This window comes from Polistes dominula, unplaced genomic scaffold, assembly GCF_049000335.1.
Source record: "Polistes dominula isolate Pdom_NZ unplaced genomic scaffold, Pdom_raw_medaka contig_75, whole genome shotgun sequence".
Taxonomy (NCBI): domain Eukaryota; kingdom Metazoa; phylum Arthropoda; class Insecta; order Hymenoptera; family Vespidae; genus Polistes; species Polistes dominula.
In genome coordinates, this window is record NW_028301003.1 from 1,836,101 (window position 1) to 1,849,930 (window position 13,830).

The 13,830-nt window shown below is 26.6% G+C and overlaps 4 protein-coding genes across 8 annotated transcripts; 2 read left to right on the forward strand and 2 right to left on the reverse strand.

Annotated features, from left to right (window-relative positions):
* Positions 1-56: 56 nt before the first annotated feature.
* On the forward strand, positions 57-4,350 carry LOC107067359 (uncharacterized). 3 transcript variants are annotated; one of them, XM_015322797.2, is made up of 6 exons: positions 57-195; positions 586-719; positions 1,166-1,964; positions 2,072-2,712; positions 2,815-2,935; positions 4,075-4,350. In XM_015322797.2, the coding sequence occupies exons 2-6, from the start codon at positions 587-589 to the stop codon at positions 4,292-4,294; spliced, it is 1,914 nt and encodes a 637-aa protein (XP_015178283.2). In that variant the 5' UTR covers positions 57-195; position 586; the 3' UTR covers positions 4,295-4,350. The 3 variants fall into 3 exon arrangements, with proteins under 3 accessions (XP_015178283.2, XP_015178282.2, XP_089030155.1); XM_015322796.2 differs by having other exon boundaries at positions 61-460; XM_089174029.1 differs by lacking the exon at positions 57-195 and having other exon boundaries at positions 499-719.
* Positions 4,351-4,657: 307 nt separating this feature from the next.
* LOC107067319 (uncharacterized) lies at positions 4,658-6,891 on the reverse strand. Its single transcript, XM_015322712.2, has 2 exons — positions 6,753-6,891; positions 4,658-6,346 (listed from the first exon to the last, which is right to left on the reverse strand). The coding sequence occupies exon 2, from the start codon at positions 6,319-6,321 to the stop codon at positions 5,386-5,388; it is 936 nt and encodes a 311-aa protein (XP_015178198.1). The 5' UTR covers positions 6,322-6,346; positions 6,753-6,891; the 3' UTR covers positions 4,658-5,385.
* Positions 6,736-9,084, forward strand: Naa40 (N-alpha-acetyltransferase 40). 3 transcript variants are annotated; one of them, XM_015322714.2, is made up of 4 exons: positions 6,736-6,876; positions 7,424-7,820; positions 7,959-8,117; positions 8,786-9,084. In XM_015322714.2, the coding sequence occupies exons 2-4, from the start codon at positions 7,447-7,449 to the stop codon at positions 8,874-8,876; spliced, it is 624 nt and encodes a 207-aa protein (XP_015178200.1). In that variant the 5' UTR covers positions 6,736-6,876; positions 7,424-7,446; the 3' UTR covers positions 8,877-9,084. The 3 variants fall into 3 exon arrangements, with proteins under 3 accessions (XP_015178200.1, XP_015178199.1, XP_089030161.1); XM_015322713.2 differs by having other exon boundaries at positions 6,871-6,915; XM_089174035.1 differs by lacking the exon at positions 6,736-6,876 and having other exon boundaries at positions 7,188-7,820.
* Positions 8,051-13,453, reverse strand: alpha-Man-IIa (alpha-mannosidase 2). Its single transcript, XM_015322711.2, has 7 exons — positions 12,774-13,453; positions 11,322-12,676; positions 10,905-11,243; positions 10,425-10,733; positions 9,827-10,358; positions 9,603-9,755; positions 8,051-9,518 (listed from the first exon to the last, which is right to left on the reverse strand). Exons 1-7 carry the CDS (start codon positions 12,900-12,902, stop codon positions 8,937-8,939), a joined length of 3,399 nt encoding a protein of 1,132 aa, XP_015178197.2. The 5' UTR covers positions 12,903-13,453; the 3' UTR covers positions 8,051-8,936.
* Between the last annotated feature and the right edge of the window lie 377 nt (positions 13,454-13,830).

Here is a 13,830-nt window from a genome sequence, read left to right on the forward strand (position 1 = left end):
GTAAATTTGGCTTTAAACAGTACAACCAACGTTTAAATTGTAACATCAATCATACCAACATAATAAACTTGTATAACCTCGTGTAAGATAAAATCAAAAATTTGGTATTTAATTAAAATTCAGATAAACGGTTATAATTTAAAAAAGAAAGTGACATAAATCATATTTGATACCTTTAACAAGATAAACATGAAAGTATATGAGTTTAATTTATACTTAACCTAAAATAACATTATGAAATATTTCTTTTTAAATATTAAAAATATATAAATATTAATATTTTCTAACCTCAAGATTATTTTCTGTTATATCGTATAAAAGTTTATTTAAAAAAAAATGATAACAATAATAAAATAATCATATGTATATATATATATATATATTTATAAAAAAAAAAGCTTAGATTACTACAATTATTTTAATATATTATTTAAAAAAAAATAAAATAAACAATATACAGGTAATATATGATCAATTATAACAACCATCTCTTTTTCTGGTATTTCATTGAAAATTATAAATAATACTAAAATAATAATAATAATAATAATAATGTGTTTAAACTTTCTTATGTATGTTCTATAGCATGGATAAATGTTTAAAACAAATAATATGGATGTCATGGACTATGCGAAGTCGAGCATTATTCTTAAATTGTAATAAAGTAAGAAATAGAATTTATCTAAATAGTTCACAGAATTATTGGAACCCACCTAGAGGTAATTTACAATACATTATTAAATATATATTAGGTGGAGCGGAAAGTAACGTTGCTTTCTAACCTTAAATTCAAAAGAATAAATTTCTATTTTTAATCAATAACATAAACAATCTCGTTATCAACAATCTTTCTTCATCTAGTATGACAATTTTTAATATCAAATTGATTAAAGTCAAAATCGGTTCTTGATTAAAAATATATACAAAATTTGACATTTGTAGAAAAGACATTACTTTTCGGTTGTATACCTAATATATACATTATTATATTATAAAAAGAAAGAAGTAAATTTATTTTTCCATTTAACGTAAAACATTCTTTGTTTTCTTAGAACACGTTTCTTACAATACTGCTGCGTAGTATTTGAAAAAATGATCTTTTCCTTATTATTGTCATATAAATATGTTTTGTGATATAATTAAAAATACTTATGGAAATATTTAGAAATTTATAGATCGGCAAATCTGGAACCAGTGAAAAAAATCATGAATGAATCATTGACAATGACATCGGATGATACCAAACGAATCTTAGATTCAATTACTGATGAATGTCAAACTATGCAATTACCCGATATCTTTGATGTACTGTCGATAATATCTAAGATAGCCGCTACCGAAGAAAACAAATTTGAGTTAAGGGAATATAAAGGATTTAAAATGCTTTGCAATCGTATGCAAGAACAAATAAGACAAATGACCTTAGCTGATGTTATCAAATCTCTGAAATTTTTGAACTATTTAAATGTACCATCGAATACAATGATAATGCAAAGTTTGCTACACATTATAAAACTTAATTTAAATCAATTGGACATCAATCAAATGCATTTGTTAACGGTAATATTTAAAACAATGAAACCAACGCCGTTATCATCAGCATTACAGTTAGCATTACCAATGCTACTTCAAAGTATTTTAATAAATAAGCTTGATCATACTGATTTGAAAGAATTATCATTGGCATTGTATTACGTGAAATTAACGAATGATCAAAACACATATATGAAAATTTATAAAGACATACAATCTGCACTGATAAACGATTCTAAACCACCTTCGGTCCGTACTTTAAAAAATATTTATATTTCATTGAGTATGCTGGCAGAACAAAAAATCTACTCTGCGGAAAATAGAAAGACGATAGTGATGGTACGCGAAGCACTTTTTCAAAACATTAATAAAATGTCGCCATTAGATATAGAAGAATGTTTAAAAGAAATATCTAAAAGCTTGATAGATAAGTAAATATCATATAATTTTGTATATTATTAAAACATCCTCTCGTTCTAAAACTATTTTTAAATGATAATAATAATAATAATAATAATAATGTTTTATGTTTATACAGGAGAATATCTCATAGTTACGATGCAACATTCATCAACGAATTACTTAACGTTTTGATTAGTAAAAATCCAAGTTTCATTATTAGTTGCAACATTGCTAAATATTTAAATAGTATCAATTTTGTTTATCTACCATTCATAGAATTTCTAACAAATAAAATATTAGACAAGGAATATATATTAGGAATAGACGCATATTCTATACAAGAAATTTTACAAATATTATCTAACGCTCAATATCAATCAGTTCCTTGGCTTATCTTAGAATCTAAATTATTAGATGAAAAATTTCTAAATGATACTCCATTCAAAGCATTACTTAAATGTGCCGTTCATTTAGCAGCGTTAAATAAATTTTATCCTAAATTATTGATGAAAATCTTTACCGAATTGGATAAATACTTATTATATTCTAATTCAGGAAACAATGTACATTCTAAAAGAATCATTTTTTTGTATCAAATCGTCAAATCGTTATATCCGTATTATACGGGTCCTTTTCCTGATAAAATATTTCTTCAATTACAAAATCAACCATTTAATTCCAAATTTACTACCACGTTAAGACTTCATATGGAAAAAACAATGGGTGGTCCACAATATGTGGCAAGTAATTTAAAAACAAAATTAGGACATACCATTAGTAAGTATTATATATTATTATTCTTTTTTGTTTTTTATTTTTTCAATAAAATTTTTAATAAAACTTAAATAACATAATTTATATTAAATTATTTTCTTATAGATCATGCGGTAATTATGAGAAAAGGTGGATATCCCATGGCATTTAATATACGTGATTCTACAATTCTTTCAAATTGTAATAATTACGTTGAAGATTTCAACTATGAATCAAACGTTGTACCGTAAGTAATTTTCTTTTATGTTACATCTCTTTCAATTAATATTAGGTCGAGTCATAAATAACTTCCGTTTTTTGATGAGACAAAAAGAATGGCGTTTCTGCGACTGATAAGTACAAGACACCTTTCATGGAGTTTTTTTTTTTGCACTTTTTACAATTGTTGAACGTATCTATTGGATTTTGCTCTCAATATTACCTTTAAAAGGTTCATCAAAGTCGGAAATACGTCCCCTGCACTCGGTTCATCTTTTAAGATCGTATCTCCAGAACGGAATTTTCCAAACCAATTTCTAACTGCCCTATCAGTTATCAGTCCTACACTGTATAAGCTGTATATTTTTTCAGTTGCCATCTTAGTGCTACTTGCTTTGTTTCAATTCCTAAAGCATTACATGTTGAATATGCACTTTTGGAAGTGAAAACTTCTTTAGAATGGGTGTGATTTGAAACAATGTAACGGAGTGGTAGGCGGCTATGTAACGGAGCGGTGGAATGCAATGAAACAGCCGCGATATTAAATAAGAAGAGAATACAATTATCCTAGACCAGATATTTTTATTGAAGTGAAAACTTCTTTAGAATGGGAGTGATCTGAAAAGTAAATAAACGGTAACGCAGCTATGTAACGAAGCTGTGTAACGAAGCTGTGTAACGAAGCTATGTAACGAAGCTATGAAACGTCTGCTATACTAAATAATGAGAGAAAAAGAGACAAACATATAGGATTTAGCCTGCGAGAGAATGAGACGGAATATAGCTATACAGTTTTTTTGTACTCGTCTCATTCTCTCGAAACTTAGTTTTATTAAAGATTTCACTTTTAACACGTGTGATCTTTACTATCCATTTCAGTGATTAAGAAAAACGGTTAAATGTAACATTGACTGCATAAAAAAGTTAACAGAAGACTAAACTGAATCCTCATCTATACAGTGATATCAAAAATCCGTTTGTTTCGGTGACTTATAGTAGGTAAATACGAAAAATAGATTCTACTACATAGCCGCATCGGAAGTTACTTATGACTCGACCTAATATTTGAATCAAATATTTATAACATTTCTTCTTTGTTATTGTCTTTTTCATTCTTTTTTTTTTTTTTTTTTCCAAATGTTCATTGAAATATATTTACTTTTACAGCATACTCATTGTAGCATATCCTTACCAATCATATTCTATTAATACACAACAATTATTGGGTGTATGGAAATCACAAATAATGTCTTTAGAAAAATGGACCGGTTATAAATGCGTTGCGATAAATATAAATGAATGGATCAGTTTGCCAACGCACGAAAAGAATACGTATATTATGCAAGAAATTAAAAATAAATGTTCGGATATTTTTGAATTAACGTAATAATAATAATAATATATGAATTTTTTAGAATATTAAATAATGATTTAATTAAGAAATATTGATAAGTTTCGTATTTCTTTCACATTACTTACACAATTCGTACGATTTTTTTTTTGTTTATCTTTGATAAACTATCAACTATAAAAACATATGTCAAAATTAAAAAAAAAATATATATACATATATTTTTTAACATTTAATTTAATTTTAATTAAGATGTAATAAAAATGAAGAAAGTTTGGTTAATATCATAGCAAAAGTTATAAGCTAATAATATTTGAGATAAAACTTATTGTAATATTGATATATCATTTAAGATATAAACATATTATTATTGGTAAAATGTTTCCTGTATATACATTGAACAAAACTAAAAAAAAAAAAACGGTAGTAGATTTAAAACGTATGTTATATATATATATAGTCATCATTTTAATGAAAAATGAATAATATGAAAAAATTGACTATTTTACTTGTCTTCTTGAAAATATATATTCTTATATATATAGAGAGAGATAGAATCATTACTATGTGTATATATATATTTATAATTTCATCTGGAGTTGATATACTCCTCGAGTGTGTGTTATTTTTATTTACATACAATTAAAAGTACGAAAGAGTAACAATTTAACAATCCATAATGTATACATATATATATATATATATATGTTTATTTGTTCCTAGTTAAAAACTATTATTTTTCTTATGTTTAAATGTTTCCGAAGACCAGTTTTAAAATTAATATCAAATTTCAAATAAAATTACAATAAAATATTAAATATATATATATAATATATAATATAAAATATAAAATAACAAATTAAGCATAAATATTGGTGCTGAAATTCATGACTATTTTTTTTTTTGTTGTTGTTGTAATATCTCAATTTTCATTACATTGATTATAACACAACGAAGTGTATTTATTTTTCGTTAATAATGTTAAATATTGAATAAATTTTCTAAAGTCAGATTATTAGATTAAAAATAGAATATAGCATATATATTTAGCACCAATATCTAAATCTTGTGAAGCACCAACACTAGCACCACCTTAGATAACAATGTTGATATTGTTCAAATTGAAATCACGCATTTAGACCAAATAATTTCAAAGCATTGAAAGCGGTAGCTAAAGCAACTTCTTCAGGAGTTGTTTGCATAAACGCTGCTACCATTTCTACTATAGCTGGCAAGGCACATGGCTCGTTACGTTGAAAGGTGCAATAACGATGAAGAAAAGTCATGGATCTTTCAGTTAAAGCATCTTTAACACGTACAGGTAATTTACTAGCTCTCGTATTGGGATACATGAAAGGTGCATCAGTTTCAACTAATATTTTATCTAACGGTGCTTGACCAGCTTCCAACAACTGTCTAATACCGCTATCTGATTTATCTTTACATAGATAACCGGTTATTCCTAAATAAAATCCTTGATCCAGATAAATTTGTGCTTCCTCAGCGGTACCGATGAACGAATGAATTAAAACTGGTGGTAAACGATTTTTGTAATGACTGAGAACTTCCAATACGTCTGCTTGAGCTGCTCTCTCGTGTATTATAAGTGGTTTATTTAATTGACACGCAAGTTCTACTTGCTTATGAAAAACAGTACGTTGTGTCTCAGGATCAGAAAAGTCACGATTGTAATCTAAACCGCATTCTCCTATTGCAACGCATTCCGGATTGGTAGCTATACTTTCGAGTTCTTGTAAAGTATCTGGATTTTCCCAAGACTTGGCATCATGAGGATGTACACCGGCAGTAGAGTAAAGTGTACCGGGATATATTCTTGTCAGTCTTAAAGCTTCTTTACTGGAACGAATACTTGCACCCGTAACCATGATCTTTTGGACTCCGGCATCTTTAGCTCTTTGTATTACACTATCTAAATCACGACTATATTTCTTATTGGTTAAATTGGCACCGACATCAACAATAATATAATTTTCATAACATCTTGTCATATCTGAGGAAATTGCATTTTCCTCCGAATTAGAACTAGCAGCATTTTCTGCCATTGTTTGTTATTTAATTAAGGAATACCTGAAACATACAATTTTTACGATATATATTTAATATATTAATAAATAATAATAATAATAATAAAAAGAAACCTATCTTCGACTGAGTTATATCAATAAAGTTGATAGAATAAACATAAATATTCTTAACCTATAACTATAACCTATAACTTATATATTTTATTAAATAAAATGAACGAATGTAATATTTTCAAATATTTCTTATAAAATAATATAATCAAATGTATAATATTAAATTATTTGAAAAGTTCATTTGAAAACTTGTATGTACATTTCTTTATCATACTTTGACAATCATGCTAAATTGAAAACTCACGTAATCACTTCTAATTTAACTGGTTTAATTAATATTGTTAATAATATATTTTTTATTAAACGTTAATTATATTAATTTCAATTAAACAAACCTTATTTTATATTCCTCTAAATAATAAGATAACTTAAACGAACGAAATTGACAGGATCAATTACAATATGTTCACTTCGACATTGTTGATATCACAAAACTTAGAAGACTAACATTTTGAAGAGGTTAGTTAATGATTAATTGATACCATTCGAAGTACCTTGGTACATTGCATTTGTTTATTTTAAGATAAATTTCATTTTCAAACTAGATATTTTATATTATTTCTATTAATAAAACGATCGTCATCATGATTATTATTATTATTATTATTATTATATTTATTACTATATTTCTTATTTCGTAATAAAATTTATACTTTGACTTAACTCCAATGAAATTACACACATTTTTATCTTATTGAATAATTCTTTTTTTTGTTTTTCATTATAAAATATTATTATTATTATTATTATTGTGTATATGTGTGTATGCATGTATAATTAATTAAATAAACCTTTTATTCACATGACATATATATACACACAATATAATAATTTGTTAAATTTATAATATAAAATAGATAAATGAAAAAAAAAACAAAAAAAAAAACAAAATAATTGTATAAAAATATTGACTATATTATAAATGAAATATTATTTGTTTTTATTTTTACATGCATGTATTATTAATCATACATGTTATAAATCATTTATTTATATGTTTTGTTAGTGTTCAATAGATCATCGATTAAAATGAAACGACGTTCCAAATCACAAAAAGTAGCTCGTGCCAAATGTATTATAAATAAAGTTAATTCCATGAAAGATCCATTGGAGATGCTTGAAACGTTTTACACGTATACAGGAAACAATGAATTTACAGTAAATTTAAGTTGCATTAAGGCAAAAGAAGCATCATCTGAATGTCGTCTTTGGATATTTGATATTATGGAAAGAAATATGAGACATTTGTATGAAAAATCTGATTGGGGATGGGATGCAAATGCTAAACAAAAAGAATTAACTGAACCAACTGCTTGGTATTTGTTAGCATCTTGCAATAACAAATTCATTGGATTTTCTCATTTTCGTTTTGACATAGATTATCAAATTGAAGTATTATATTGGTAAGTATAAACATATATATATATATATATATATATATATATATATATATATATATATATATATATGAATTATTATTATTACAATGTAACATACGATAAATTGTATTTGTTCAAAATATTATATTTATATCTGTTAAGTTATGAATTACAATTGGAAGAATCAGCGAGAGGTAAAGGCCTTGGTCGTTTTATGATGCAAGCTCTTGAATCTATGGCATCGAAACATAAAATGCAAAAAGTTGTATTGACTGTATTAAAAAATAATCCACCTGCTTTACACTTCTTCTATGCGCTTGGGTAATAAAATTTATATATATATATATATATGTATATATTAATTCTAATTATTACTTATTTTATTTATTATTATTAATAATAATAATCAAATTTTTTATAAATAAAAATACAAGACTAATAATGGCGTGTATCAACTAAAATCACAAAAATATTATTTTTAAAATATAACTTAAGACAAAAATAGTACAGGGTTTGAGGTAGACTTAACCATACAGTATAATAATAATAATTAATCAATTATTTCATGTATTTTATAAATAAATTCTATGTATGTATATATAAATATACATATATTTATATATAATCATAGAATATTTATATATATATATCTATATCTATATCTATAATAATACTTAGTAATTAAATAATTGTACTTAAAAAAAAAAAAAGAGAAAGAAAGCTTGCCTTTAAGTATAATTGTACAAGAATGTTCATTGAATTATTTAATGTGTCTAATAATTATAAATATCTATCTACAGTTTCGCTCAAAGATATAATCAGCCTTATCATTAAAAAAAAAAAAAAAATGTTCTTTCTTATCAGATAAGTTTTCTTTTTTTTTTTTTCATATGATAAGCATATAAGTTTTTTATACAAAATTCATTGATATTTATATATATATATATATATTTCTTCAATCATAATTTATTTTTTATTTTTATTTGCAGTTTCAAATTGGACAACACAAGCCCACCGAATTCGGAGAAGAAAGATTATGTTATTTTAAGTAAACAAGTATTAATACCTGTCGCATCGTGAAAAGATTTTTATTTATATTATATTTAATTTAAATATGTCTCTTTTTTATTTTTTTTTATTTTAATATTGCGTTTTATGAAATAAAATAGACAAAATTTCATTGGGACACAAATTGACGATAGATGATTTAAGAAACGAGCCAACATCATAAAATGTAAGAGGAGCTTTGCTAATTGTCATATCCTTCAAATGATTTAAAAATGATAAATTTATTTTTCCGGTATTTGTTATATTAAATTGTTGCAAATAAGTCTCTGTACCCCAACAAAGATCTAATGCAGTTCTGTATAAAACCATACCAATACCTTTGCCAGCTCCTTCAGGAACGAATAATACTCTTAAACTAATAACATTTATATTGATCGGAAGATCATAATGCAACGGAGTAAAATGCGGTTGCAAATTATATGGCAATGAATTATGAGGATGCATTGCTATTATCGGATACAATAATTCTTCCGATGCTAAATGCGCGGCTACGGATAACAAACCTGAAGGATGACCAGTAGCTGTAGATGCTGGACAATTTAATCTCCTTCTTTCAAATACTAAAGTAAACAAATGATTTGTCAATAAATTATCCGTTACACCTTGACTTAATCCTCTGTTATCATCTTGAAGTAATCTTCTATCTTGCATAATCTACAAATGTAATATCAAAGTATATTTGTAACATTTATTCTATTATTTTATAATTATTTATTAATCGTATTAAGTGTACATTACCTCTATTTGTCCTGATGCCATAGAAGCAACCCCTAATGGTTGTGCAGTTACTATAGTTAATCTTTTATGCTTATCTTCAATGTATGCATTTGCAGCCATTGGATAATAATTGGCTTGTGTTGGTAATTTTGGAAATCTTTGGCGTCTAATTATCTGGGATCATGAAAAATTGTATATATAATGAATTGTTAACAAATATTAGACAAAATATTGATGATACTTACACCAAGGCCATTTAAATCAGTAAAAAATTGATCTCCAGACATTATATCTGTGTTTAATCTCATTGCAAGTTCATAATTTTGTGTCTCTGTTATATCAACTTCATTTAATATGTTTAATCCAATACCATCGCTACCAGGTGAATTATATAATATACAAGTATGGCGTACGTATGGTAATTCGACAAAAACTTTCGATAAAATGGGACCAGTTACAAGATGAATAATATGTTTATTTTCCATAAATATTAAATCTGGATCTGGTTTGTCAGGTAAAAATAAATATGCACCGCTTTTATCTTTGCCAGAACCTCTAGTGCCATATTTAACAAATTCTAAATGAACTGGGTAGGTAACATTGTCGACTTTTAAAGCTTTTAAGAAACCAGATTTTCCAAATGACGCAGATAATTCTATTCTTTGAGATATGGAAAATTCTTGAGCGAGAGTTTGTACTTGCATATGAGAAAAACCTGGCACCGTTGTTAGTGGTAGATCAGTATTAAATACTGTGACATTAGCTGCATAAACATCTCTAAAAAATAACGTTATAAATTAACAAATTATTTATTTTCTCATATATATATATATATTGACTTACGAAGGAAATACTTGTTGACGAAGTGCATGTATCACGTATGTACTAATCCCAAATCCTGGTACAGTAATAAGAAAAGATAATTCGTATCTAGCAGCAGATGGTGCAGCAGGTCCAACCCAAACTGGGGATACTTGGGATTTAACGTATTGTCCTGTATGATCGGTAACTCTGACGAAAGGTGTTGAAACGATTAAAGTTTGTATGTTTTTTCTTTGTCTTGGAGAAGGATTGTATATTATAACTTTTTTCTTAGGATTTTCATCTCCAAGTATGAGTATATGTTTTTCTCCAGGACTCGTATGATGAGACCTTTAACAATAATATAAATAATTGAATGAATTTTAAGTTATTGTGTGATTTAGTAAAATAATTACAAAAAAAATATATATAACTATTAAATTATTTAATATGATAAGAACCTTACAACCTCTACACAAACAGCAAAAGATACTAACTAGGAATAAGTATCTGTTTTCGAACCTAGTCTCATCCAATGTAAGGTAGTGGGCTTCTTGATCAATTGTTGATCCTTCAGAAGTTTTTAATAAATGCATAACAGATTGTTGTAGCACGTGTGCTGTATTATTTAATGCTAATATCATTTTCTGAGCATAATCTATAACTACGTTATCTCTAGCAGTTCCACTAACACCATCGTGATGTTGAAACAACGAGTGCCACATTCTAGCGTTGCTTAATCTAAGTGCTATGTTGCCTTCAGCTAAATGATAAATGCCTTTGGCCCATGCTATCGTTGACAAAATTTCAGAGGCCCTTAAGGAACCTAATAATACACGATCTAATCGTTTATGGAATGGCCTATAAAAGAATAAGATTTATTTATTAACAAAGAAACAAATATACATTTTGTTAATAATATAAAAAACAATAATATACCTTGATGTATAATAACCACTCCAATAATGATCATCCCTATCGGAATAAGTAAAAAAGTCACCGGACAAAGTAGGAAACTCTTCTAAATTGTATTTGTCTCTTACGGCATCAAAATAATCGCTCAACGTTCCAAATTGTATCTCAACGTTCAATTGTTGATTTAAATTTAAATAATCAAAAAGATGTTGATAATTGTTGAATTGTGCATCCCATTCGGTAACATGGGCATATCGAAAATCATCACCCAATGGTACTAATAATACATTTGTTTTAAAAAGTTGCGACTTTTTACGATATTGATCCAATAACAACGTAGCTCTTTCCGCTATGTTTGCTTTAGTTATAGCTCGTGGATTAACTTTCCATGGACAAGTCAAACCAAAATTAGGAAGCCTATAAAAATCAAATTGACAACATATTTTAGGATCTGGTCCACACGTATGAGGTATATCGTAACTGTAAAATGGCATCATATGAGTAAACAATTCTGTAGAGCCGTTGTTGTCCCACAATTGTCTCCATCGAAATTCCAATTTCTTTTCCTTCGCTAATTTCTTTTTAACCGAATAATGTACCCTTTGTATAAGCAAATTATTTAACCCAGCTCCTTTCAATAAATATGGCATAGTTGGTGAAAGTCCAAATGGATCAATCGCCCATCCTGAATTAGGTACATAATCCAAATTATGTTTCAACCATTGATGTCCTTCCGTTAATTGAGTTAGTTGAGCAATCCAATGAGAAACAGATTCATCTGGCATAACCCAACCACCTGCTACTATTTCCAATTGTCCATCGTGAATTAAATTTCTGACTAAATCTTGCGTTACTTTTGATTGTTCGTCCCACCAAAGTTTAAAGAATGAAACCTCGGCCCATATGAATTTACGACGTTTATCTTCAGCCAATTTGGTAACCATATTATTTAATATATTTCTTGTTTGAGATGTATAATACTTTTCAAAAGTATTCAACCATCCTGGATCGTTGTGCGAATGTGGAATAACAAAAACTTTTAATTTTCTATTAGGATGCCATTGTTCTTTGTTATATTTTATATTCCATCCTTGTTTCCATACTCCACCGTCCGGATTGTCAAAATCCAATATTTTATATAAATCTAACATTTGTATATCCACCTCTGGTGTACGATTGAGATTAAAATTGCATTCGGATAATTTCTCTACGTTATTTTGGATTGGACCCGATTGTTCATGATTATTTGTTTTTTTTAATACCGGTAGTAAATTTGGATTAACTTTAGCTGCTTCTTGAAGAGCACTCATGGCTTCGTGATGTTTGTTAAAATCTTTTTCTAATTTAGCTAATCTACTTTCAAAATGTAACCATTGATTCTAAAAAGAAAAAGATAATTATATTTACATTAGTATTCCATACAAATATAAATTGAACAAAAATATTTAATACAAAAGAAACATGTAATAAACTTACATTGTGCATTGACAATTTGGTATCCTGTCCTGGAGGAAAAAATGTCAGATCCATCATTAAATATGTCATTAAACAGCAGGCAAGAATTAATCCTGCTCCAAGAATGGCCAAAGTTTTTCTTGTCTTCATATTATATATTTTTCAAATGATAAATTCACATTAAATAACTTATAAATGTCATATAACTTTATTTTTTTTAGGTTAATCCTTTTTATCCTCTTCTTTCTTTTTTGACGTTTATATAATAAATTGTTCACCGAAGTATAAAAACTAATTTATAAATTTAAGTACTAGCGATGCATATACATTAAAAATAAAAGAATGAACTCATTCAATTGTTTAAACAATAAAAACGTGAAGTACTTATTTAAAATATTATCTTATATGTCAAGTGTGTTTAGAACTAGAAATTGTTTATCGTTGCATCTGATAGCACGAACACATACACACATAACATATGGGTATATTATATATACATATTCGCATTGCACCAATTCACAAATATAAATTAGATAACATTTCTAGATAATAGATAATGTATATTTTTTTAATTGCACTATCGTTAATTGATTATCTAAGAAAAAAAGATACAAATATCAGTTACGTAATTCGATACACGTAGTCAAATAATAGATAAATATTATTTTTCTTTTTGTTTCATATGATTCTCTCATAATGATTTTGTTTTCTAGTTAATGTCACAGCCAATGAACGGTAAACGGGATTTATATTATTTTTCACTAAAAAAATTTGTCCAATTTTTCTCTTTGAAAACTCCTCCTATTAAAATAACTAGCTCGTTTAACCAATCAGGATAAAGGATTAAATTAACCAATCAGAATAAAGGATTAAATTGACCAATCAAAATAAATCCTGTTTATATTCATAATTTCAATTGTTTAAACATATAATTATTTTGTTAATTAATTATAAATAATTATTTATAATAATATATGTGATATGTTGCATATTTTCATAGATTGTAACAATGAAATATAATAATAATTAAATCATCTTATAAAAATTGTTTATATTTATTTGAATGATGACACATTAT

What these genes read in the sequence shown, in the direction of transcription:
- LOC107067359 (XM_089174029.1), top strand. Translation starts at nt 575, where the DNA reads ATGTTCTATAGCATGGATAAATGTTTAAAACAAATAATATGGATGTCA. An exon ending in AAAATTAGGACATACCATTA is followed by an intron (nt 2,713 to 2,814) that starts GTAAGTATTATA and finishes ATTTTCTTATAG; the next exon opens with ATCATGCGGTAATTATGAGA. An exon ending in TATGAATCAAACGTTGTACC is followed by an intron (nt 2,936 to 4,074) that starts GTAAGTAATTTT and finishes TTACTTTTACAG; the next exon opens with CATACTCATTGTAGCATATC.
- LOC107067319 (XM_015322712.2), bottom strand. Translation starts at nt 6,321, where the DNA reads ATGGCAGAAAATGCTGCTAGTTCTAATTCGGAGGAAAATGCAATTTCC.
- Naa40 (XM_015322714.2), top strand. Translation starts at nt 7,447, where the DNA reads ATGAAACGACGTTCCAAATCACAAAAAGTAGCTCGTGCCAAATGTATT. An exon ending in CAAATTGAAGTATTATATTG is followed by an intron (nt 7,821 to 7,958) that starts GTAAGTATAAAC and finishes ATATCTGTTAAG; the next exon opens with TTATGAATTACAATTGGAAG. An exon ending in CACTTCTTCTATGCGCTTGG is followed by an intron (nt 8,118 to 8,785) that starts GTAATAAAATTT and finishes TTTTATTTGCAG; the next exon opens with TTTCAAATTGGACAACACAA.
- alpha-Man-IIa (XM_015322711.2), bottom strand. Translation starts at nt 12,902, where the DNA reads ATGAAGACAAGAAAAACTTTGGCCATTCTTGGAGCAGGATTAATTCTT. An exon ending in AGTGGTTATTATACATCAAG is followed by an intron (nt 11,244 to 11,321) that starts GTATATTATTGT and finishes ATTCTTTTATAG; the next exon opens with GCCATTCCATAAACGATTAG. An exon ending in CTGATTTAAATGGCCTTGGT is followed by an intron (nt 9,756 to 9,826) that starts GTAAGTATCATC and finishes TCATGATCCCAG; the next exon opens with ATAATTAGACGCCAAAGATT.